The sequence below is a fragment of the Elephas maximus genome, chromosome 11, assembly GCF_024166365.1.
Source record: "Elephas maximus indicus isolate mEleMax1 chromosome 11, mEleMax1 primary haplotype, whole genome shotgun sequence".
NCBI classification, from domain to species: Eukaryota; Metazoa; Chordata; class Mammalia; order Proboscidea; family Elephantidae; genus Elephas; species Elephas maximus.
Window position 1 is genome coordinate 95422847 of NC_064829.1, and position 26549 is coordinate 95449395.

Below are 26549 nucleotides of genomic sequence, written 5' to 3' on the forward strand. Positions count from 1 at the left end.
CCCGGACCCGACTGTCACCGGAAAGAACGATATTTCCCAGCCCATGATTTCACCCGATTCCATTTTAGAAGCGAGCGGTCACACTACACAAGCATCGGACAGATGATTTAATAGCCGGACCTCCAAATATGGGCATGGGAGGGCTAAGGGCGGAGAGTTCCCAGTACCAAACCCAACCCCTGACGCAATTGGAAACAAAAAGCTCCCCAGCCCCCTCAGATGTCGAGCACCTGGCCTTATGGTTGCTAGACCCCCCACCCCACCCCACCCCCGCATCGCTCCTTGTATGCGCAGACAATAAATTTGCCATTTTCTGTTTCCCTTGCAATTAGCGTCCATCTTACCTCAATCAGCTAATAGGACAGGACAAAAAACCGAGAGGCATTCAGTTAACATGGATAGAGGAGAGAGGCCAAGAGCCCCACTCCAAGCAAAGTGAGAATGAATAATGATGATAGAAGAAATCACATATCTCATATTAGCAGGTCACAGAGGACACTGAGTCTTTGAAATGGTGGCAGCCCTTAAAGGTGATATAAGGGTTTACCTCTAGGACAATACAAAACGACTCCCTACTCCTGTCCTCACCTCCTCCCATTTCCTATCCTCACCTCCATTGGTAGACACTAAGGGTCTTGCCCTACTTTTTATTTTACTTATTCTGAGGCTCCTTCTCCTTTTCTACTCTGCCCCTTTATATTCGGTTTCTGCATTTCTCTAATCCCACAGCAAAAATGTCACTTTAAAGACTAAGGTGCACCTGACCCAAGCCATGGTGTTTTCAATTGCCTCATATGCATGTGAAAGCTGGAGAATGAATAAAGAAGACCGAAGAATTAATGCCTTCGAATTATGGTGTTGGCGAAGAATATTGAATATACCATGGAATGCCAGAAAAACGAACAAATCTGTCTTGGAAGAAGTACAGCCAAAATACTCATTAGAAGCGAGGATGGCGAGACTTCATCTCACCTACTTTGAATGTATTATCAGAAGGGACCAGTCCCTGGAGGACATCATGCTTGGTATAGTAGAGGGTGAGCAAAAAAGAGGAAGACCTCAATGAGATGGACTGACACAGTGGCTGCAACAATGGACTCAACCGTAACAATGAGGATGGCACAGGACCAGGTGGTGTTTCAGTCTGTTGTACACAGGGTTACTATGAGTCGGAACCGACTTGATGGCACCTAACAGCAACAATGTCACATGAAAAAAGTTCCTGGGGGAAAATTCCATTTTATAAACTGCCTTCCAATGGCTTATTCCAACGAAAAAAATACTATTAGATCAGTCCATTCACTCATTTATTCACTTTACAATCAATATATAATTAGAAGTATTTCTGTGTCCTGGAAACATAAAATCATTGCGAAAATGGCTCGGTGAGGCATCTGACTTCCTCTAACTTAAGAAATACAGCCCAAGGCTGACTTCTATGAAGCGGAGGTCAGACATACTTCCCCTCCAACCTTTTTACCAATTGTGACACCAACTATTCCTTCTCCAGGACTCTCCACTTCTGTGATAGGTTTGATAATTCCTTGCAATAGCCACACAGAACTCACAGACAACACTCACAATGGTTTATTAGTGAAGTGTTGTGATGTGCCCTCAATCCAGTTCTGAATCATACTGGCCCCATGTACTACAGAACCAAACATTGCCGGGTCCTATGCCATCCTCACAATTGTTGTTATGCTTGAGCCCATTGTTACAGTCACTGTGTCAATCCATCTCATTGAAGGTCTTCCTCCCTTTCGCTGACTCTCTACCAAGTTTGATTTCCTTCTCCAGGGAATAATTCCTCCTGAAAACATGTCCAAACTATGTGAGACATACTCATGCCATCCTTGCTTCTAAAGAGACTCTGGTTGTACTTCTTCCAAAACAGATTTGTTCGTTGTTTTGGCAGTCCATGGTGTACTCTGTAGTCTTCAACAACACGATAATTCAAAGACATCAATTCTTCAGTTTCCCTTATTTATTGTCCAGCCTTAGCATGCATATGAGGCAGCTGAAAACACCATGGCTTGGGTCAGGTGCACCTTAGTCTTCAAGGCGACATCTTTATTTTCAACACTTTAAAGAGATATTTTGTGGTGGATTTACCCAGTGCAATGCATTTTTTGATTTCTTGACTGCTGCTTCCATGGGTGCTGATTGTGGATCCAAGTAAAATGAAATCCTTGACAACTTCAATCTTTTCTCCATTTATCATGATGTTGCTTACCGGTCCAGTTGTGAGGACTTTTGTTTTCTTTATGTTGAGGTGTAATTCATACTGAAGGCTGTGGTCTTTGATCTTCATCAGCAAGTGCTTCAAGTCCTCTTCCTCTTCAGCAAGCAAGGTTGTATCATCTGCATATCGCAGGTTGTTAATAAACCTTGCTCCAATCCTGATGCCATATTCTTCTTCATATAGTCCAGCTTCTCAGATTATTTGCTCGGCATAAAGATTGAATATGCATGGTCAAAGGATACGACCCTGATGCACAACTTTCCTGACTTTAAAGCACGCAGTATTCCCTTGTTCTGTTCCAACAACTACCTTGATCTATGTACAGGTTCTGCATGAGCACAATTACATGTTCCGGAATTCCCATTCTTCACGTTATCCAGAATTTGTTATGATTCACGCAGTCGAATGCCTTTGCATAGTTATTAAAACACGGGTAAACATCTTTCTGGTATACTCTGCTTTCAGCAAGGATCCATCTGACATCAGCAATGATATTCCTGGCTCCACAACCTCTTCTGAATCTGGATTGAATTTCTGGCAGTTCCCTGTCAATATACTGCTGTAGCCATTTTTGAATGATCTTCAGCAAAATTTTACTTTTCTGTGATATTGATGATATTGTTTAATAATTTCCACATTCTGTTGGATCACCTTTCTTGAGAATAGGCATAAATATGGATCTCTTCCAGTTGGCTGGCCAGGTAGCTGTCTTCCAAATTTCTTGGCATAGACTAGTGAGCACTTCCAGTGCTGCATCCATTTGCTGAAACATCTCAATTGGTATTGACAATTCCTGGAACCTTGTTTTTTGCCATCGCCTTCAGTGCAGCTTTGAATTTTTCCTTCAGTATCATCAGTTCCTAATCATATGCTACCTCCTGAAATGGTTGAACTTGACCAATTCTTTTTGTTATACTGACTCTGTGTATTTCTTCCATCTTCTTTTGATACTTCCTGTGTCGTTTCGTATTTCCCCTGTAGAATCCTTCACTGTTGCAACTCGAGGCTTGAGTTTTTTCTTCAGTTCTTTCAGCTTGAGAAATGCCCAACATATTCTTCCCTTCTGTTTTTCTATCTCCAGGTCTTTGCACATGTCATTATAATACTTTACTTTGTGTTCTCAAGCCACCCTTTGAAATCACCTGTTTAGCTCTTTTACTTCATCTTTTCTTCTTTTTGCTTTAGCTACGTGACATTCAAGAACAAGTTTCAGAGCCTCTTCTGACATCCATTCTGGGCTTTTCTTTCTTTCCTGACTTTTTAATGACCTTTTGCTTTCTTCATGTATGATGTCCTTGATGTTGTTCCACAACTCATCTGGTCTTCGGTTATTAGTGTTCAACGTGTCAAATCTGTTCTTGAGATGGTCTCTAAATTCAGGTGGGGTATACTCAAGGTCGTACTTTGGCTCTTGTAGACTTGTTCTAATTTTCTTCAGTTTCAGCTTGAACTTGCGTAGGACCAACTGATGGTCTGCTCCGAAGTCAGACCCTGGCCTTGTTCTGACTGATGATATTGAGCTTTCCATCGTCTCTTTCCAGAGATATAGTTTATTTGATTTCTGTGTATTCCATCTGGTAAGGTCCATGTGTATAGTTGCTGTTTATGTTGGTGAAAAATGGTATTTGCTATGAAGATGTCCTTGTCCTTGCAAATTACTATCATGCAATCTTTGGCATCCTTTCTATTACCAAGGCCATATTTTCCAACTGCCGATCCTTCTTCGTTTCTAGCTTTCTTTCACATTCCAATGACCAGTAATTATCAATGCATCCTGATTGCATGTTTGATCAATTTCAGACTGCAGAAGTTGGTAAAAATCTTAAATTTCTCCATCTTTCTCTTTACTGGTTGGTTCATAATTTGAATAATTGTTGTATTAACTCATCTTCCTTGTAGGCATATAGATATTATCCTATCACTTACCACTTTGTACTTCAGGATTGATCTTGAAATATTCTTTTTGACAATGAATGCACCATTCCTTTTCAAGATGTCATTCCTGGCACAGTAGACCATATGATTGTCTGAATCAAAATGATCATTACCAGTTTATTTCAGCTCACTAATGCCTAGGATATCAATGTTTATGTGTTCCATTTCATTTTTGACTATTTTCAATTTTCTTAGGTTCATACTTTGTATACTTCACATTCTGATTATATTAACGGATATTTCCAGCTGTTCCTTCTCATTTTGGGTCGTGCCATATCAGCAAATGAAGGCCCTGAAAGCTTGACTCCACCCATGTCATTAAGATCGACTCTACTTTGAGAAGGCAGCTCTTCCCTGGTTGCATTTTGAGTACCCTCCAACCTTAGGGGCTCATTTTCTGGCACTATATCAGACAGTGTTCTGCTGCTATTCATAAGATTTTCACTGGCTAATTCTTTCCAGAAGTAGATTGCTGGGTCCTTTTTCCCAGTCTGTCTCAGTCTGGAAGTTCAGCTGAAACCTATCCACCATGAGTGTCATGGATAGAATTATGTCTCCCCCAAAATGTGTGTATCAAATTGGTTAGGCCATGCTTCCCAGTATTGTGTGGTTGTCCTCCATTTTGTGATTGTGTTTTTTGTTGAGAGGATTAGGGTGGAATTGTAACACCACCCTTGCCCAGGTCACCTCCCTGATCCAAGGTAAAGGGAGTTTCCCTGGGGTGTGGCCTGCACCACCTTTTATCTCTTGAGAGATAAAAGGAAAGGGAAGCAAGCAGAGAGTTGGGGACCTCATACCACCAGGGGAGCAGCACCAGGAGAAGAGCGCATCCTTTGGACACGGTGTCCCTGTGCCTGAGAAGCTCCTTGACTGGGGGAAGATTGAGGAGAAGGATCTTCCCCCAGAGCTGACAGAGAGAGAAAGCCTTCCCCTGGAGCCAACACCCTGAATTTGGACTTGTAACCTACTAGACTGTGAGAAATAAATCTCTTTGTTAAAGCCATCCACTTGTGGTATTTCTGTTACAGCAGCACTAGAGAACCAAGACAGAATTTGGTACTAAGAGAGTGGGGTGCTGCTGTAACAGATACCTATAATGTGGAAGCAATTTTGAAACTGAATGGATAGAGTTGAGACAGCGGCAGAGGACAAGCAGAGCAGAGAACCTGCAATGACAGCAAAGTGGCAACAGCAAAGAACCAGCAGCAGCAGAACCAGAAGACCAGCATGAGACAGTGCTGGAGCTGACCCAGGGAGCGAGAGAGATGAATGCCTGTGCACAGGAGGCTCCCTGGCAGAGTGGGGTGACTCCAGGCACTTACTGCTGGAGCTACAGAGCTTTAGAACACTTGCCTCAGCAGGGCAGATGCAGGCATGAGGCCTGAGGAGCCAAGAGACCAAGAAACCAGGAAACAGTAGCTGAAGAGACAAGGAACACAAGAAGCCCAGCTGTCTCAGTCTCAAAAGGTATGGCCGTGACCTCAGGGGTTTCAAAGTGTGGGGCCATGGCCTCTGGTGTTTCTAAGGGTGGAATTGCCACTCAGATGGACTAGGAGAATGGTGGGCCTAAAGCTGGGGGAGCAGAGTTGCAGTTTCAGTGAACCTGGAAGGTGGAGCTGAAGCCCAGAGCTGAAGGGGCCTACAAGTAGAATTTGGAGAGTGTGGCCAATACCTAGAGTCTGGAGGGCAGCGTTATTGTTTAAATTGTCTCAGAGAACAGCCAAGATTATTTTCAAAGCTTTGAGAGCTAATGTAATGTGTTGTACTGACTTGCTTGGTGCCTGTTATGCATTCTTGTCTTTCAGTTTCTCCCATTTGTAATGGAAATGTCTAGCTTGTGCCTTTTCTGCCATTGTACCATTGGAAGCAGATAATCTGTATTCTAGATTTCACAGATGAAGAGGAATTTTTGGATTTTGGAGTCGGAGTTAAGACTTTTGCTATGATACGATGGAGTGAATATGTTTTGCATGTTGCAAGGATGTGATTTCTAGGGGGCCAAGGGGTGGAATGTCATGGATTGCATTATGTCTCCCTAAAAATGTGTGTATCAACTTGGTTAGGCCATGCTTCCCAGTATTGTGTGGTTGTCCTCCATTTTGTGATTGTAATTTTATGTTGAGAGGATTAGGGTAGAATTGTAACACCACCCTTACCCAGGTCACCTCCCTGATCCAAGGTAAAGGGAGTTTCCCTGGGGTGTGGCCTGCACACCTTTTATCTCCTGAGAGATAAAAGGAAAGGAAAGCAAGCTGAGAGTTGGGGGACCTCATGCCATACTTTGGACACAGTGTCCCTGCACCTGAGAAGCTCCTTGACCAGGAGAAGATTGAGGAGAAGGGTCTTCCTCCAGAGCTGACAGAGAGAGAAAGCCTTCCCCTGGAGCCAACACCCTGAATTTGGACTTGTAACCTACCAGACTGTAAGAAAATTAATTTTTCTTTGTTAAAACCATCCACTTGTGGTATTTCTCTTAGAGCAGGACTAGAGAACCAAGACAACAGATGACCCTGGTATGTGAATTCTGGTGGCACAGCTTGCAGCACCACAGCAACATGAAAGCCCCCACAGTACAACAAACTGACAGACACGTGGGGGATTAGTGAAGTATTATTTTACAGTTCAGGTTTAGAAGTGCTCAGGATACAATTCTTCTATCAGGAAGGCCTCTTCTCTGCCATGCATGCAGGCAGGTCTCTCTCTGGCCCTCCACCGCTTGGCCTTGCCACTACACTGCTTGGGAAAGTATTAGAGAGTCCTTTTAGCTCTGCCGGTACTGTCCAGAGCCACCAAACCCCACCAGTAAGCCTTAGCCCAATGGGCTCTGCTCTAGTCTGTGGCTAGGCAAACCTAACTCCACCAAGCGTCCGGAGACACCCTTCTCCACCAGCAAGCCTCCCACTGGAAACTGCTCAGGTTTTTCACTCTGTGCACCAGGAATCCACTGTGTTGTCTCCTGCCAGCCTTCTGGTGGTCTCTGGGTACTTCTGTTGTTTCTATGCTGCTGCTTCTCACCATCTCCAGTGTTACAGCAGTCTCTCACTGCCTCCTGGAAGTAGGATGTTCTCACCACACGATCGAAAGAATGCACTCCACTCCAACTCTTCTTTCTTGGTGGTGGTGAGAACCTTTTCTCTCCGCATATTATTAGCTCATTTTAAGCCTAGTGGGATGGAAAAACTTACAATTCCCCTGCGGTGATAACGGCCTAGGGGCAGTCTCTGACCTCCTTTAATTTCACGAGGAAGGAGAATCAAGATCAACAGTCCAAGGTTGATAACTATGAGGTGGAGGTCAGACATGTTTCCCTTCTCCACCATCTTTACCAATTCTGACACCAACTGTCCCTTCTGCAGCACTCTATACTTCTCTGCTGGGTTGGATAATTAATTGCAATGACCACACAGAACTCAAAGAGAATACTCATAATTACAGGGTTTATTAGGGAAGTAACAGGCTACAATTCACGCTCAGGAACACTCAGGATACAGTTCTGCCATCAGGACAGCCTCTTTTCAGTTGTGCTGGCAGGCACACCTCTCCCTGGCCCTAGGCCTCTATCCTGCTCAGGCAAGTGTTACAAACGCATTTTAGTTGTGGCCAGTAAGTCCCCAGAGGCAGCCCAGGCACAGAACTTTCTTGCTCCTCGGGCTGGAAAGCCCACTAGGCAGCTTTCTGCTGATCTTGCCTGCCATCACGTCTCACCATATTCAGGGTTACAGCTTGTTCGCTTTCTCTTGGTCTCCTGTTTCCAGGAGCTTCTCAGCACTGGGATCCCAGAACCAAAGGACATGCTCTCCGCTCCTGGTTGTTCTTCGTTGGTGGTGGTAGGATCCTCTCTGTGCCCTGGTATTGGCTCTCTTTGAAGACAAAACTGACCAATCCCCTCGGTGGGCCACAATTGCCTTATATGCAGTCTCACCCAAGTGACTGGGTGGGAATTACAACAGCATGACAAGAAAGGCCACACAAAAGATGTAGGGAGATTGATCGCTTTTGTGTGGTCTTTCTCACTATGGTATTGTAATTTCCACCCAAGAGAACAGATGAGAACATGCTAATAAAGTATGTGGTACCCTAATGAGGGGATTGGTTAGTTTGGCCATCCCGTGAGGCTTAAAAAGACAGTTGTAACACTTGCCTGAGAAGGTCCTAAGCAGGGTGAGTGGTAGCAAGACCTCAGCAGGGACTAGCAGTGGGTGAGAAGCTGTCCTGATCAAAGAACTTCATCCTGAGATGTCCTTCCTGTTACTTCCATATTGGTTCCAATCCCAAGTTGTACCCTTGTTACTTCTCTAATAAACCACTTAACTGTAAGTAAGGTTCATGAGTTCTGTGAGACACTACAGTGAATTATGGAACCCAAAGGCAAGAGAAAGGGTACTGCGGGGAGGAGGAGTAGTTGATGTTAGAGATGATGGAGTGGTACAGCAGTTTAGAGAAGTTGGACATTCGAGACATCTTTAACCTCTGCTAATGGGAATCACTTTTGTGCTGATCCTACCAAATTATTCATTTTTACAGTTGCTGTCAAGTGCGGGATTCATTGTAATGACTCTAGACTCACGGAAGCACGGGACATTGCAAGAGAAACAATGAAAGGGTGTGCGAAGTGACGCTTTTGATTGTTAGATGGTCAATTTTGTTATTGTTACCTAGTTGAAAGGAAAGTAGGTGATATTTTGCTGTCTCTTACATGAGAAAAGCTGCATCTGGTGTGGGGCACAAAGCAGGCTGGTTAAACAGTATTATTGATAGAAGGCCAGGGTCTTCTGATTCCACCCAGCCGGAGACCCAAGGCCACATGCATATGAATGGGAAGATACTGAAGGTGTGGAGAAGACAAAACTGGAATGTTTTAAAAAGGGTTACGTGTTTATGTGAATGTACTATGGATATTGAACGTTTCTCCTACCTAGTAATATAATACAGATACATATTTAAGATGGAGATGAATATTGGGTTTTAGAGGCACACCTCAGAATAAACCCCTAGGCAATAAAACCTGAGATTCAAAATTTGCAGAGATATGGGTAAAAGACATCTTTTCAAAAAATGATGTTTGAAAATCAGATATACATGTGAAAAAATTTGCGTGATCCCCACCTCACAACATACAAAAGTATCAATTTGTGTTCAAGTGTGACTCTCAATGAGAATGACAAATCAAAGATGCTTTAGAAGATAAGTTTACATTAGGCTCTGAGAACATATTTTAAACATGCCATATAATGCACTAACTATAAACTGAAAACTATTCTGCTGGAGGAACTGTAAAGCTGTACAACCACTTTAGAAAACACTTTGGCATCATCCATTAGGTTGAAGTTATACATACACTTTGAAATAACAATTTAAGTCTGAGGTTTATCTCCTCTTATACTGAGTGTTCATTTCAAGCATTAGACATGTACCAATATTTTTGAAGCAGCATTATTTGTAATAACCCAATGAGGTGTGATAGATTGCTTTTCTAGCCATAGTCTTGGAATTACCAGGAAATGATTGGGTGGGACTACGCAAAAAAGGGCTTGTGGCCCACCAAGAGGATTGGACAACTTGTTAATAATGCAAATAACGTGCATGGGACACTTGTGAAGGTGGGGCCATGCAGATATGGTGTATGATACTCTAAGGAGGGGATTGGTTCTTTTTCCATCTGCTAGGCTTAAAAGAGAGCCAATCCCAGATCACAGGGTGAACCTCACTACCACCCAGAAGAAGAGACATGAGGAGAGCAATCCTTTGATCCCAGGGTCACTGCATTGAGAAACTCCTAAACACGGGAGATGGAGAGTGAGAAGCTGTAACACTGGAGATGGTGAAAGACAGTGAGAAGCAGAAACGGCAGCAGAAGAACCAGGAAAGTGACACAAAGCGAAGCAGGACTGACCCACAGAGCAAGTGTGCTGAGTTCCTTCAGGCAGGAATTTCCTGGTGGTCTGGGTGTCTCTGGGCACTTATCGATGGAGCTAAAGAACTTCGTAACTTTTGTCTGAGCAGGGCATATCTGAGGGGTATGCTTGACCTCTCCCTCATAGGCATCAGCCTTGAGCTGTTGATGATTCTCCTTCTCCCCTGTAAAGTCAGAACAGATCAGACGCCTCTAGCACACCATTTTTGCAGTTGGCGCAGAAGCAGACTCATTGCAATTGCTCAAGGTTTATGTCAGACACACTTCCACCTTCCAACCTTTTCACCGATTCTGACACTGTCTTAGTCATCTCGTGCTGCTATAACACAAATACCACAAGTGGATGGCTTTAACAAAGAGAAATTTATTTTTTCACAGTAAAGAAGGCTAAAAGTCCAAATTCAGGGCATCAGCCCCAGGGGAAGGCTCTCTCTCTGTCAGCCTTCTCATCAATCTCCCCCCAATACTTGGAGATTCTCTGCACAGGAACACCAGGTCCACAGGATGTGCTCTGCTCCCGACACTGCTTTCTCGGTGGTATGAAGTTCCCAACTCTCTGCTTGCTTCCCTTTCCTTTTATCTCTTATAACATAAGTGAATATTGGGTTTTACACCGTTATAAGATAAAAGGTGATACAGGCCACACCCCAGAGAAACTCCCTTTACATTGGATCTGTGATGTGACCTTAGTAAAGATGTTACAATTCCACTCTAATCTTCTTTAACATAAAATTACAATCTCAAAATGGAGGATGACCACGCAATACTGGGAATCATGGGCCAGCCAATTTGATGCACACATTTTTTGGTGGACATAATTCAATCAAAGACACACACCAGTCATGCCTCACACGGCACTCTCTACTCTTCTGCTGGGTTTCATAATTAATTGCAATGGCCACAGAGAACTCACAGACAACACAGGGTTTATTAGTGAAGTAGCATGTTGCAATTCAAGATCAGAAACAACTCAGGATACAGTTCTTCAGTCAGGACGGCTTCTCAGCCGTGCATGCAGGCATGCCTTTCTGTGGTCCTCAACCTTTAGACCTGGCATCCACTAGTCCCCTTGGCGCCTCAGCCCCTTGGTCCGGGCTCTGCACTGCTTAAGCAAGTGGTACAAAGTTCTTTTAGCTGTGCTGATAAGTGCCAGAAGGCACTCCACTCCACCAGTTAGCCTTGGCTGAAGGTGCTCAGGTTTCTCACCCTGTGCGCTTGGAAGCCCATCGTGCCATCTCCTGCCAGCCTCTTGGTTCTTGTGCCTCTGGCGTATTCGCTTCTCTGATGCTTCTTCTTGCCATCTTTCATCACCTCTGGTGTTACGAGTCTTTCTGTCTCTTGGGTCGAGAAGTTTCTCAACACAGTGATCTGTGTCCAGAGGATGCGTTCCACTGCTGGATCTTTCATCGTGGTGGAGAGATCCACCCCTTGCTCTGAGGCTGGCTCTCTTCTAAGCCTAGCAGAATGGCAAAACTGACCAATTCCCTCATTAGGGTTCCATGCACCTTATTTACATTAATAGCAAGGTAGTCAGTCCATTGGTGGGCCACATGCACCTTGTTGCATAGTCCCACGCAGTCATTTGTTAAGAATTACAATGATTTTGGCTACAAGAGCCATATTAAGTAATTCACTGCACCACGGGCCACCCCTGGCTATTCTAGCCATTGACCCTTTCATACTTGAAGGATTAACTTCAAGTTAATCCAATTATTTTACCAGCCCAAAACAATCATTAGTAACTAGTCCTTCAGTAGGGCAGAGTCTTCAGGGTAAGGTCACTCAGGTCTCAGCCACTCATGTCTGCTGCCGGTATCTGTCCGTTCTGGTCAGGTTCTCCATTAGATGTTTCATTTCACCCTTTCTGGCCTTTGATAAAATTTAACTGAGAAAAGTTTATGCCTTTGCTCTAAGTTTAAAGAGTTATCAGCATAGCAGTTACAACTTCTACAATTAAGTTTTTATAATCACAATTAACACTGCTAACAATCAACATTCACAGCTGAATCAAATAATCCTATCGGCATCTTCCCCCACTGTCATGGATTGAATTGTGTCCCCCCAAAATGTGTGTCAACTTGGCTAGGCCATGATTCCCAGTGTTGTGTTATTGTCCACCATTTTGTCATTTAAGGTGGTTTTCCTATGTGTTGTAAATCCTACCTCTATGATGTTAATGAAGTCAGATTGAGCCAGTTATGTTAATAAGACAGGACTCAACCAACAAGACTAAGTTGTATCTTGTGTCAATCTCTTTTGAGATATAAAATAGAGAAGCAAGCAGAGAGACACAGGGACCTCCTATCACCAAGAATGAGAACCAGGAGGGAATGCGTCCTTTGGACCTGGGGTTCCTGTGCTGAGAAGCTCCTAGACCCTGGGAAGATTGATGACAAAGACCTTCCTGCACAGCTAAAAGAGAGAGAAAGCCTTCCCCTGGAGCTGGCACTCTGAATCTGGACTTCCAGCCTAGTAGATTGTGAGAAAATAAATCTGTTCGTTAAAGCCTCCCACTTGTGGTATTTCTATTATAGCAACTAGATAACCGAGACAGAATTTGGTACCGACAGAGTAGGGTGCTGCTCTAAGATACCTACAGTGTGGAAGCTGTTTTGAAACTGTGAATGAAGAGAGGCTAGAATTTAAAAAGTGCCTTGAAGAGACTGTTGTTGGAATTATGGACATCAAAGACAATTCTGGTGAGGACTCAGAAGGAAATGAGGAGAGCTGTTACACTGGAGATGGTGCAGATGGTGAGAAGCAGCAGCAGAACCAGGAGACCAGCGAGAGGCAGCACTGGAGCCTACCCATTGAGTTGCAAGAGAGAGCTGAGTGCCTCTGCACAGGGGGCTTCCTGGCAGAGTGGGGTGCATCTGGGCACTTAATGGTGGGGCAAGGTTTGCCAACCCACGGAGCAAGAGAGCTGTGTGCCTTCTGGCTTACGTTTACTGGCAGAGTGGGGTGCCCTGAAGCACTTATCAGTACAGCTAAATGGTTTTGGAACACTTGCTCCAGCAGGGCAGATTTGGGAAGCGAGACCCAAGGGGCAGAGGCCAAGGAACCAGAAAGCAGAAGGTGAAGACAAAGTAGCACAGGAAGCAAAGCTGCCTCAGTGTCAAAGAGGCAGGCCATGATTTCTGGGATCTCAAAGGGTGGAGACATGGCCTCTGGGTTTCAAATGGTGAAGCCACACCTCCTACGTTTCAGGGCCATATCCTCACCAACTTGTTTCTGGAGCGTGGGGCTACCTTTTACGAGTGCCAGCAAGATGGGGCCAGATCCAGCACCCAAGGCTGTGGGGTTGGGGCTGCCATCCCCAAGGGCTAGAAGAATGGGGCCTGCCAGGGCTGAGGGGTAGGGCCGCCACGCAGAAGGACTAGGCAAACGGGGCCACCCAAATCCAAGGGAGCAGAGTTGCTATTCCAGTGGGCTGGAATGTGCATCTGAAGCCCAGGACTAAGGGGCATCCACCCAGATTCAGGACAGTGTGGCCAACACCTAGAGCCTGGAGGACAGGGCCATTGGCTAAATGCTCTCAGAGAACAGAGGATTCTTTTCAAGACTTGAAAACGTAATATAATGTGTTCTGCTGACTTGCTTGGTGCCTGTTATCCCTTCTTTCCGTCCAATTTCTCTCATTTATAATGAAAATGTCTAGCTTGTGTTTGTTCCACCATTGTACATTGGTAGCAGGTAACTTGTATTATAGATTTCAGATGAAGAGGAATTTTTAGATTTTGGATTTGGAGTTAATTTAACACTTTTGCTATAATATGATCGGGTGAATGTGTTTTACATGTGGCAAGGACATGAATTTTGGGAGGCCAAACGATGGAATGTCATGGATTGAACTTTGTCCTCCAAAAATGTGTCAACTTGGCTAGGCCATGATTCCCAGTGTTGCATAATAGCCCACCATTTTGTCATCTGATGTGATTTTCTTATGTGTTGTAAATCCTATCTCTATGATGTTAATGAGGCTGGACTGGAGGCAGTAAGGTTAATGAGGAAGGACTCAATCTACAAGACTGGTTATATGTTGAGTCAATCTGTTCTGAGATATAAAAGAGAGAAGGGAGCAGAGAGACAGGGGGACCTCCTATCATCAAGAATGAAGAACCAGGAGGGAGCACGTCCTTTGGACCTGGGGTCCCTACACTGAGTAGCTCCTAGACCAGGGGAAAACTGATGACGAGGACTTTCCCCCAGAGCTGACAGAGAGAAAAAGACTTCCTCTGGAGCTGGCACAAGTGAGCATACCAAGCTACCTACTTATCAGCTTCCATTAATTTCCAGTCCTTAAAGTGAGGTCTTCTTATGGTCACTGATATATCCTATTGAACACACCGTTCAGACTCCATAGGGCTGTGCCCCACATGAACATTCTTTTACTGTTCATTCAACAAGTAGCTCTTTGGTCCATCAAGACTTTAATCATCCTGGTACCCTCAAAGTTCAATATTATTGTGTCTCAAATGCAAATCTCCTAATCTCAAAGGCTTTTAACATAATCCCCATTTACTATTTACAACTTTTAGCATATCCAATCAAGTATTTCCTGAGGGGTGGAGTTACACACTTTTTTTTTTTTTAAACCATACCCAATATTCATTTCTATCATACATTCAGGTCTGTTTTACACCAGGTAAGGAAAACACTCCTTCAGTCAGACAAATATAGTACATTAAAATAAACACATAACCTTTTTAAACACTGCAGTTTCATCTTCCGTTCTCCAGCATCTATCTTACCCACTGATAAGCATATGGATTTAGGTCTCTGGCTGAGTTGAATAAGAATACCCTGACCCCCTACCAATCATCTTGGTTAACCTGCTGGGCTTTCACTCCAAGCCATTCCAGGTGTAGCTTTCCTATCCACTGCTTCAGCATACCATCTCTTACTTGTATTTTAGGCATTACATATAGCAAAAATGAAAATAACCACCCCAGAATCAAAATTTTCTCATGCCATGCCTGTTCTTCTTTTCTCTTCCAAAGCCCCATGTTTCCATGAATCAGGAGCCATTGCGACAAATCACACTTCTGATACCAACTTTAAAGTTCTAGTACTAGTAGCAACTGATGTCCTCTAACTTCAGGAGGAAAGCGAATCACCAACAGCCCAAAGCTGATTCCAGTGAGGTGGAGGTAAGACATACCTTCACTCTCCAACTATTACCAATTTAGACACTAGCTGACCTCCCACAGGACACTCTTTTTTGCTGGGTTTGATAAATCACTGCAATGTCCACACAGAACTGACAGACTATACTTAGAGTTATGTGGTTTATTAATGAACAGACTCCATGTAAGACCATTGTTTCATAGGTCCATCTGTATAACATAAAGTTATATTATGTATGGTAGACAATATAGTTTTTGGTTACACACTGATATAGAGAAACTGAATTCATATATATGTGCCCCATATCCCACCAATTCAGTATTGCCGCTTTCCCAACGACCAGCTCCTACTTGGTTATTCATTTATAGCAACATTTGAGACACCAGTGATCTTTTGAGTTTTAAAAAATTCTTTCCTCCACAGAGACTAACTCAGATTTTCATTTGTTTAACTGGCACAATAGACCAGTTGATGAATATGTGTGTTACCATCAGATTATGTCTCAGTGTCAAAGCACATATTCACATAGCATGATAGCATCAGGCCTTCCCAGTCTCTGCACTCATATGATTTCCTTTGGGGTACACTTTGTAGCCATACAATGAGGTAGAAATTTGTGTTCAATCCTCATCCCTAATGTATGTATCTGAGTTTATCCCATGGGTTTTATGTGACATAAAATAAGACGTAATTGACAACTGAAGGCACCACCAAATTCACTGCATTCGGAAGGTTCCTCTGCTGTACAAATTCCCTGTTACGTCCTGAGGGTTCACATCTAGAAACAGGCTGTCCCACAAGGACTATGCTCCTATTAGTTAGGAGCCCACTGATGTTTACTGATGTCTCAGCGGCCACAGAAGGCATCTGCAGCGTCACTGTATTAACTGGGCTTTTCACCTGCATGAGATCACTGGTATGTGATGAGCTGTGACTTGCTGTGGAAGAGCCTTCCAACTTGATCGAATCTACACCTTTCTCTCTTTTGTGTTTTCTTTTATGTGAATAAAAGGAAGAGGTATAGGCAAAAGTTTGTCCACACTCACTGCAGCAATATGGTGTCTCTCCTGTATGAGATCTTTGATGTACAATGAGCTCTCGCTTTGTTTTGAAAGCTTTTGAACATTCACTGCATTGAAAGGGTTTCTCTCCTGTGTGAATTTTCCGATGTCTAATGAGAGTTGCATTCTGGGAATAAGATTTTCCACATTCACTGCATGAAAAGGGCATCTTTCCTGTGTGAAACCTCTGATGTGCTATGAGGCATGACTTCTGGCTGAAGCCTTTACCACACTCACCACATACATAAGGTTTCTCTCCAGTATGAATCCGCTGATGAATAATGAGATTTCCCTTATGGCTGAAGTTTTTACCACATTCACCACACGCATAAGGTTTTTCTCCAGTATGAGTTCTCTGATGAATAACGAGATGTCCCTTTTGGTTGAAGCCTTTACCACATTCACTGCACGCATAGGGTTTCTCTCCAGTATGAGTTCGCTGATGAATAATTAGATGTCTGTTCTGGATGAAGCCTTTTCCACATTCACTGCATATATAGGGTTTCTCTTCAGTATGAGTTCGTTGATGAATAGTGAGATGTGTCTTCTGGATGAAGCCTTTTCCACATTCATGGCATATATAGGGTTTCTCTGCCCTATGAGTTTTCTGATGATTACTGAGTTTTGATTTATGGAAATAGGCTTTGCCACAATCTGTACATTTAAACGGTTTTTGTCCTTTATGAGTTGTGTGATAATGTTTACTGAGCTTGAACTTTTTAAAGAAGGTTTCCCCACATAGATTGCAACTATAAGGTTTCTCTCCTGTATGAATGATCTGGTGATCAGTGAGGAAAGACTTCCTGAAGAAGGATTTCCCACATTCACTACATACATGCGATTTCTCTATTTTGTGAGTTTTCTGATGCTTAGTGAGTTGAGACTTTTTGATGTTGGATTTTTGACTCTCAGGGATTTTCATTTTAGTATAAAATTGCTCCTGGTCAGCATGGAAAAAGGCTTTCTCATCTCGATTAAGCTCAGCAGAATTCTTTATTTCATCACTTTTGCTCTGGTTGACTGCTGGTAAAGTCAAATTGGATTTCATACCTTTTCCATGTAAGTCAAACATAGCATGATTTTCCCTTAAAGGAAAATGATTTTTGTGCCGATGACCAATCTTTTCCAATGCATTATATTCACAGCACTGTTCCATTCTGTCCACCCTTCTTTCTTTTAGTGAACGCCCAAGCAGATGATTATCAACTTCCCGGATTTCTAGGAGAGAAGAGGACAATGAAACTTCCATATTCTTTATTTAGAATGAAGCCATTTAAAGAAATGCATTGATGTAAGGTGATCTTTAGTGACAGCCCTCTGATAGAAGTGTAAAGAAAACACCACGCTTAATGTTCCTTGCACACTGATAGGGCAGATTCGTCCACACTCCAAATCCTCACTGCAAGTCAACCATTCACCAAGTACAGTATGCAAAGGATGCAGAATGTTACATTTGGTAGAACACAATTTTCACACATACATAGTAAAGGTACTGGGAATTCACAAACATAACCCTTTTGTTTACAGAGCCTACATTCTAGTTTGGCAAACTACTCAAAAAAAAAAAAAAAAAAGCAAGGAAAGCCATAAAGAAAGTAGCTGCAGACTGTGAAAAGTAGTTTTTAGGAGAGGGCTAGCAAGGGGTGGAAGAAATGAGGATACATTTTGAACAAAGAGAAGGCTCACTGATGAGTTCATTTGTTGCCAGCATGGGATAAAAAAGTGAGGAACAAAGGGTTGCTACTAAGTATTTCTCTTGAGACAGGGGGTACTAGCATCTTTTAATGAGGTAAGGAATATCATTGATGTATAGAATGTTCCAGAGTACATCCTGAAGCATATCAACTTCAAGATGGTTATTACATATCCTAGTGCAGATTAGTGTAGGAATCGACTTGACGGCAGTGGGTTAGTGCAGATATGAAGAAGTCTAAAAGACGGGTAAATCTTGAATGGAAGTAACAGCATGGAAAAGTTTACTATTTGTAAAAATGGTAACATGGGGTCATCTGATCTTCTCTAACTTCACAAGGGGGAAAGAGAATCAGCCTCAGCCCAAGGATGATTCCTGTCAGGCAGAGGTCAGACATAACTCCTCTCCAGTCTTTTCACCAATTCTAACACCTGTTGTCCCTCCCACAGCACTCTCTACATTTCTGCTGGGTTCGCTAATTCACTGCAGTGGCCACAGAGAACTTACAGACAATACTGACAGTTATGGGTTTGTTTTTTTTTTAAAGAAGTAACAGGTTACAATTCAGGATTAGGAAACTCAGGATACAGTTCTTTGATCAGGATAGCTTCTCATCCATGCCCACAGACAGGCTTCTTCCTGGCCCTTGGCCACTTGGCCTGGTCTGGCATCTGCCTTGCTCAGGCTAATGTTACACAGTTCTTTAGCTCCACTGATAAGTGCCCAAAGACACCATACTCCACCAATAAGCCTCAGCTGAAGGCACTCAGCTCTCTCACTCTGTGCGTCAAGGAGCCTAGATCTGCCAAGTGCCCAGAGACACCCCACTTCTCCAGCAAGCTTCTTGCCCGAAGGTGCTCAGTTACCTAGCTCTGTGGGCCAGGAAGCCTATCACATTGTCTCTTGGTGGTTTCATGGTTCTGCTACTAGTGGGTCTCTGCTGCACTTGCCACTGCTTCTCATCATTTTGTGCCATCTCCAGTGTTACAGATCTCTGTCTCCTGGGTCTAGCAGGTTATCAGTGGAGGGATCCCAGTTCAAAGGACCTGGCCCACTCCCAGATCTTCTTTCATGGTGGTAGTAGGTATCCTTCTGCTCTAAGACTGGCTCTTTTTTAAGCCTAGTGGTATGGAAAAACTAGCAATCATCTTGTTAGGGTTCCTTACATCTTATTTCCATGGCCCAACCCCACAAAGGTTTCATGCTCCTTATTTCCATTATTAGCCGGCTGTCCAATCCCCTTGGTGGGCCACAAACACCTTATTTGCACAGTCCCACCCAATCATTTGGTGAGACTTAGAAAATCACGGTGAGAAAGGCATATAAAAGTGATCCATCACACTGCTGTATTTAACTATGATTTAAGGACAGAGAAGAGAATATGATCATGTGCAGAGAACATGTACATTAAAACAAGATGTGGTGCAATAAGTTGTTTTTGAGTGCCCTTTATAGCCATGGTCTTGCAACTCCCAACCACGGGAATGGGTGGGACTGCACAAATAGGATAACTGTGGCCTACCAAAGGGACTGGTCAGTTTTTCCATCCTGTTGGGCATGAACTAAGCCATCCCAGAGGTGGGAAGGAGAAGAACCCATAACCACAAAGGAAGAACGGCCAGGAGTGGATTCTCTTTGCTAAGAAGCTCCTGGAACCAGTCAGACAGAGAGAGAGAGAAAGCTCTAGAGAAGCAATGGCAGAGAAATGACAGCATGAGACAGCATGGTGGGCTTCCCAGCCTATGGAGGAAGAAAGCTGAATGCCTTAGGGCACCAGGCTTGCTGGAAGAGTACGGTGCCTCTGGGTACTTATCAGCAGAGGTAACACAGTTTTGTTAACGCTTGCCTAAGCAGCAGCACAGAGGCTGAGGGCCAGAGAACCATGCCTGTAAGCACGGCTAAGAAGAAGCTGTCCTGATGGAAGAACTGCATCCTGAGCATTCCTGAACCTGAACTGTAACCTGTTACTTCCCTAATAAACCCCATAACGGTGAGTATTGTCTGTGAATTCTGTGTGGCCACTGCAATGAATTATCGAACCCAGCAGAGATGTAGAGAGTGCTGTGGGAGGTATGACTGGTGTCGGAATTGGTGAAGATGGTGGGGACAGGGGGCATGTCTGACCTCTACCTCTTAGGAATCAGCCTTGGGCTATTGATCTTGATGATTCTTCCTCCTTGTGCAGTTAGAGGAGATCACACACGGCCCCTATGCCATTTTTACAGAAGATGAACACCCGGAGTTTTAATCATTATAACATTTAAAGCTTTGGAATTGGAAAAGTCCACTGAGGGAATGAAGTCATTTCAGTTGTATTTACAACAGACTAAAAGAAAGTTTAGAAGTAGTGTGAGACTAAGAACCCAAGACTCATTAACAACCTGTGATAAGCAGATAACACAACCTTGTTTACTTAAAGTGAAAAGGTCCTGAAGCACTTACTGATGAAGATCAAAGACTATAGCCTTCAGTAATGGATTTCATTTTAGTTGTATCTACAGTCAACGCCCACGAAAGAAGGAGTCAGAAACTTAAACAACGTATTGCATTGGACAAATCTGCCACAAAAGATCTCTCTAAAGTGTTAAAAAGCAAAGGTGTTACTTTGAGGACTAAGATGTGCCTGAACCAAGCCACTGAATTGCCTCATATGCACATGAAAGCTGGGCATTAAATAAGGAAGCCTAAAGAAGGATCAATGTCTTTGAAATATGGTGTTGGCAAAGAATACTAAATATACCATGGACTGCCAGAAGAACAAACAAATCTGTCTCGGAAGAAGTACAGTCAGAATGCTCCTTAGAGGCAAGGACGGTGAGTCTTCATCTCACATACTTTGGGCAGGTTATCAAGAGGGATTAGTCCCTGGAGAAGGACATCATTCTTGGTAAAGTAGAGGGTCAGCAAAAAAGAGGACCCTCAATGAGATGGAATGACACAGTGGCTGCAACAATGGACTCAAACATAGCAACGATTTTCAGAATAGATAAGGACTGGGCAGTGTTTGGTTCTGTTCCACACAGGGTCCCCATGAGTCAGAAGCGACTTGATGGCACCTAACAACAACAAGACGTCAACTTGGTTTCTGTCTTTGGTCCCTTGAAAGATTAAAAAAAAAAAAAAAAAATCCCGTGTCATTGAGTCGATTCTCACTCATAGTGACCCTGTAAGACAGAGAACTGCCCCATAGAGTCTCCAGGGCTGTATTCTTTATGCAAGCAGACTGCCACATCTTTTTCTAGCACAGCGGCTCCTGGGTTCAAATCACCAACCTTTTGGTTACCAGCAGAGAGCTTAACCACTTCAAAACTAGGGCTCCTTCCTTCAAAGATAGCCTTTGGAATTTTCCAGCAATCAAGGTGCCCTCATTTTTTTGTAATAGGCAACATTTTAGAATGTGTGGAAATGATTCGAGGCTACACAGATATACCTGTCAACCTTCTAACTTGGGTATTTTGACACCATGATGGCAGGACACACAAGACATGGCCCCAAGCAGGCAGGGATGAGAGGACCTTGCTCGGAGAAGCAATGGATGACAGGATCTGGCCCTGGGTAGTGAGGGAGGAGAGGATTTGGTTCCAGGTGGCCAGTGAGGAGGAAGTGACACATGAGTGGTTTGCAAGAATGATAATGGAGATGAGGGAAGGTGGGAATTGGTATCATGCTGATCCAAACCACAGTGGTCAATGGAGGCAGGATTTGCCCTACTTGTTCCCTTTGTTGTGTAGTTAGCACAATTAGTGAATACACAGAGGAATTCAATTGAAGTAGTAAAGTGCAACAGGCACGTCATGTGGCTGCAGTGCAATGGTTTGCTTTACGCATGGCCTTTCTAGCCACGGGTTTATAATTCTGCCAAAAGTGGTTGACTGGGCCACAATCTTCCAGGATTGGTTACTCTATTATGCAGATACCAAAACCCGTTGTCATTGAGTTGATTCTGACTCATAGCGACCCGACAGACCAGAGTAGAACTGCCGCATAGCGTTTCCAAGGAGCAGCTGGGGAATTCGAACTGATGAACTTTTGTTCACTGGCTGAGCTCTTAACCATAATGCCATCAGGGCTCCACTATGCAAATAGGGTGCATACAGCCACCCAATAATATTGAGTTACTTATGAAAGCAGTCAATCTGACAACAGTTTTCAAAGAGAGACATACATAAAGAGAGAGAGAAAGGGAATCTCCTAAAAGAGCGGTACTACAGGTCACGAGCTGTAACACTGAAGACAGTGAGAGATGGTGTGAGACATCTGCAGTAAATCTGCAACAGAGAGTTGAGCCTCTAAGGGTAGGAGGCCTGCCAGAGAAGCGGGATGACTCCAGGCACTTGTCAGTGGAGCCAACAGAGCTGTAACAATTGCCCAGTAGGGCAGAGGCCCAGTGAGGACTGGCAGTGGGTGTGGCCAGAAGAAGGGCCAACCAATGCCATGTTGCAGCCTGTTACTTCCCTAATAAAGCATATAATTCTGACTGTGGTATTGTGAATTACTTAATACAGTCCTTCTAGCCATAGTCTTTGTGGCTACCACACAATCACTGGGCGGGATTACGCAAATAAGGCGCTTATGGCTCATCAAGGGGACTGGACAGTTTGCTGCTAATGCAAATAAAGTGCATGGAAATCCTGTTGGGAGTTGTTGTTACGTGCCATCAAGTCACTTCTGACTCATAGGGACCCTATGTACAACAGAACAAAATGCTGCCCAATCCTCCGCCATCTTTACAATTATTGCTATGCTCAAGGGCACTGTTGCAGCCACTGTGTCCATCCATCTCGAGGGTCCTCCTCCTTTTTGCCGACCCTGTACTTTACCAATCATGATATCCTTCTCCAGGGACTAATCCCTCCTGTTAACATAGCAGAAGCAAGTGAGATGAAGTCTCACCATCCTCTCTTCCAAGAAGCACTCTGGCTGTATTTCTTCCAAGACAGATTTGTTTGTTCTTCTGGCAGTCCATGGTATATTCAGTATTCTTCACCAACATCATAATTCAAAGGCATCAATTCTTTGGTTTTCCTTATTCAATGGCCAGATTTCACATGCATATAAGGCAAGTGAAAATATAATGGCTTGGTTCAGGCACATCTTAGTCCTCAAAGTAACACCTTTGCTTTTTAACACTTTAAAGAGATCTTTTGCAGCGGATCTACAGAATGCAATACGTTGTTTGATTTCCTGACTGCTTCCATGGGCATGGATTGTGGACACAAGTAAAATGAAATACTTCACAACGTCAAACTTTTCTCTGTTTATCATGATGTTGGTTACTGGTCCAGTTGTGAAAATTTTTTATTTTTCTTTATGTTGAGGTGTAATCCATCTTGAAGGCTACATCTTTGATCTACATCAGTAAGTGCCTCAAATCTGCTTCACTTTTAGCAAGGAAGGTTGTGTCATCTGCATATTGAAAGTTGTTAATGAGTCTTCTACCAATCCTGATGCCACATCCTTCATATAGTTCAGTTTCATGGATTATTTGCTCAGCATACAGACTGAATAAGAATGGTGAAGGGATACAACCCTGATGCACAACTTTCTTGATTTTAAACCGTGACGTATCCACTTGCTCTGTTCGAACAACTATCTCTTGGTCTGTGTCCAGGTTCCGTGTGAGCAAAATTAAGTGTTCTGGAATGCCCTTCTTCCTAATATTATCCATAATTTCTTATGATCCACACAGTCAAATTCCTTTGCATAGCCAATAAAACACAGGTAAATATCTTTCTGGTAGTCTCTGCTTTCAGCCAAGATTTATGATGACTTTCAACTTCCCCAGATTCATAGTTTGTACATTCCGCATTCTGATTACTAATGGATGTTTGCAACTCTTTCTCGGTTTCAGCCATTGCTGTATAAGCATATGAAGTCCCCAAAGCTTGACTCTATCCATGTCATTAAGGTTTACTCTACTTTGATGAAGCAGCTTTTGCACAGTCTCGTTTTGAGTGCTTTCCAACTTGAGGGACTCGTCCTCCAGCACTATATCAGACAATGTTCTGCTGCTATTTGTAAGGCTTTTACTGGCCAATTTTTTCAGAACTAGATGGCCAGGTCCTTCTTCCTAGTGTTAAGTCTCGAAGCTCCACTGAAACCTGCCCACCAGGGGTGACCCTGCCGGTAATTTTCAAATATACATATATAGCAACATGCAAGCCACCACAGTACAACAAACTGACAGATGAGTGGTGGCACCTGGGGGTGGGACCATGCAAATAAGGTATATGTAACACTTTTAGGGTATCGCTCTGTTTTGCTATGCCACTGGGCTTAAAATAGAGCTAATCCCACAGCAGAAAGAAGATCTCGTAACACCAAGAAGAAGAAGAGGCAGGATTGGGGGCATCCTCTGTACTCGGGGTCCTGCAAGAAGCGGCAGAAAGCACAGCACAACCCAGTGGCAGCAGTGAACCCAGGACCAAAGCGAGACAGCTGTGGTAGGCTTTCAGCCAACAGTGGACATGCTGGACCACAGAGTGAGAGATCTGAGTGCCTTTGGGCAGACACTTGCTGGCGGAGTTGTGTGTCTTTGGGCATCGTAAAAATGGTGTGGGACTGGCGTCTGACCTCCTCTAAGTGCACAGAGGAAGGAGAATCAAGATGAACAGCCCAAGGCTAATTCCTAGGATGTGGAGGTCAGATATGCCTCCTCTCTCCACCATCTTTTACCAATTCTGACCCAATTCGTCCCTCCCATGGAACTCTCTACTTCTCTGTTGGGTTTGATAATTCATTGCAATGGCCATGCAGAACTCAGACAATACGCACAATTTCGGGGTTTATTAGGGAAGTAACAGGTTACAATTCAGGTTGAGGAACTCTCCGGGTAGTTTTTCCATCAGGACAGCCGCTTCCCAGCCGTGTTATAGGAATACCTCTCCCTGGCCCATCGGCCTCTGGCCTACTTAGGGGCAAGTGCTACAAAGTTCTTTTATCCCCTGCCAATAAATCCCCAGAGGAGCCCCAGTCATCAGCTTTCTCACTCCGTGGGCCAGGAAGCCCACTGCCCTGTCTCTTGATGGTCTCTTCTCCTGCCACTGCTTCTTTCCATCTCTCAGTTTTGTCTCTCAGTCTTTTGGTTCCAGGAGCTTTTCTGCGCAGAGACCCCAGATCAAATGTACGTGCTGGCTCTTCTTCTGTGGTGGTGGTAGGATCCTCTCCTTTCCTGCCTCTGGGATGGCTCACCTCAAGCTCAGCAGGATGGCAAAACTGACCAAACCCCTTGGTGGGCCACAGTTACCCCACCCGCACAATCCCACCCAAACACCTAGGTGGGAACCACAAGACTATGGAAAAAAAGGCCATATTAAAACAATTCATCACACCACAGGCACTTACTGGCAGACCTAAAAGAGCTTTGTATCAGTAACCCAAGCACTGCAGAGACCCAGCCGAGGTCTGAGGGCTAAAGGCCAAGAGAGCAGCCTGTCATAATGAGGTGAAAGGAGCCTATCCTGAGGGGGCTGTCTTCATTACCTAGTGCTGCTATAACAGACTTACCAGAAGTCGATGGCTTTAACAAACAGAAGCTTTTTCTCTTACAGTTCAGGTGGCTAGAGGTCCAAATCCAGGGTGCTAGTTTTAGGGGGAAGGCTTTCTCTGTTGGTTCTAGGGGAAGGTCTTTGTCATCAATCTTCTCTTGCCATAGGAGTTTTTCAGTGCAGAGACCCTGGGTTGAAGGGACACACACTCCTGGCTCTACTTTCTTGGTGGTATGATGTTTCCCTATCTCTCTGCTCACTTTTCTCTTTTATATCCATAAAGGGGTTGACTTAAAACACAACCTAATCTTGTAGATTGAGTTCTGCATCATTAACATAACTGCCCCTAATCCCACCTCTTTAACATCATGATGGTAGGATGTACAACATGTAGGACAACCATATCAGATGACAAAATGGTGAACAATCACACAAAATGGGCAATCATGGCCTAGCCAAGTTTACACACGTTTTCGGAGAACACAATTCAATCCATAACATTCCATCCTTTGGCCTCCAGAAACTCATGTCCTTGCCACACGTAAAACACATTCACCCCACCATCCCAGTGCCCTCGACACCCCACCATATCATAGTAAAAATCTTAAATCAACTCCAAGTCCAAAATCCAAAAATTCTTCTTTACCTTTGAAATCTAGAATACAAGTTAACTGCTTCCAAAATACAATGGTGGAAAAGGCACAAGGTAGACATTTCCGCTACAAATGGGAGAAATTGGAGGGAAAGAAGGGATAACTGTCACCAAGCAAGTCAGCAGAACATATCATATTAGCTCTCAAGGCTTGACAAGAATCCTCTGTTCTCTGAAACAATTTAGGCAATGGGCCTGCCCTCCAGATTCTGGGTGTTGGCCATACTCTTCTGATTCTGGGTAGAGGCCCCTTGGCCCTGTGCTTTAGATTGATCTTCCAGGCCCACTAGAATAGCAACTCTGCTCCCTCAGCTTTAGGTAGCCTCATTCTTCTAGTCCATCGGATTGGTGACTCCACTCTTTGAGACTCCACAGGTTGTGACCCTAACCTTTGAGACTAAAGCAGCTCTGCTTTCTGTGTTCCTTGGCCTCTCAGCC

The 26549-nt window shown here is 43.9% G+C and overlaps 2 protein-coding genes across 3 annotated transcripts in view; both read right to left on the minus strand.

Moving 5' to 3' along the window:
- The window catches only part of LOC126086044 (zinc finger protein 350-like), a 60611-nt gene that overhangs the window by 20711 nt on the left and 13351 nt on the right, over nt 1–26549 (minus strand). The window lies entirely within an intron of this gene.
- Nucleotides 10438–26549, minus strand: part of LOC126086054 (zinc finger protein 613-like) — a 29463-nt gene continuing 13351 nt past the window's right edge. Inside the window, exon 5 of the mRNA XM_049902090.1 lies at nt 10438–17497. Within this exon, the coding sequence (XP_049758047.1) occupies nt 15885–17497 (1613 nt within the window). The 3' untranslated portion in view covers nt 10438–15884. The remainder of the gene's footprint in view (nt 17498–26549) is intronic.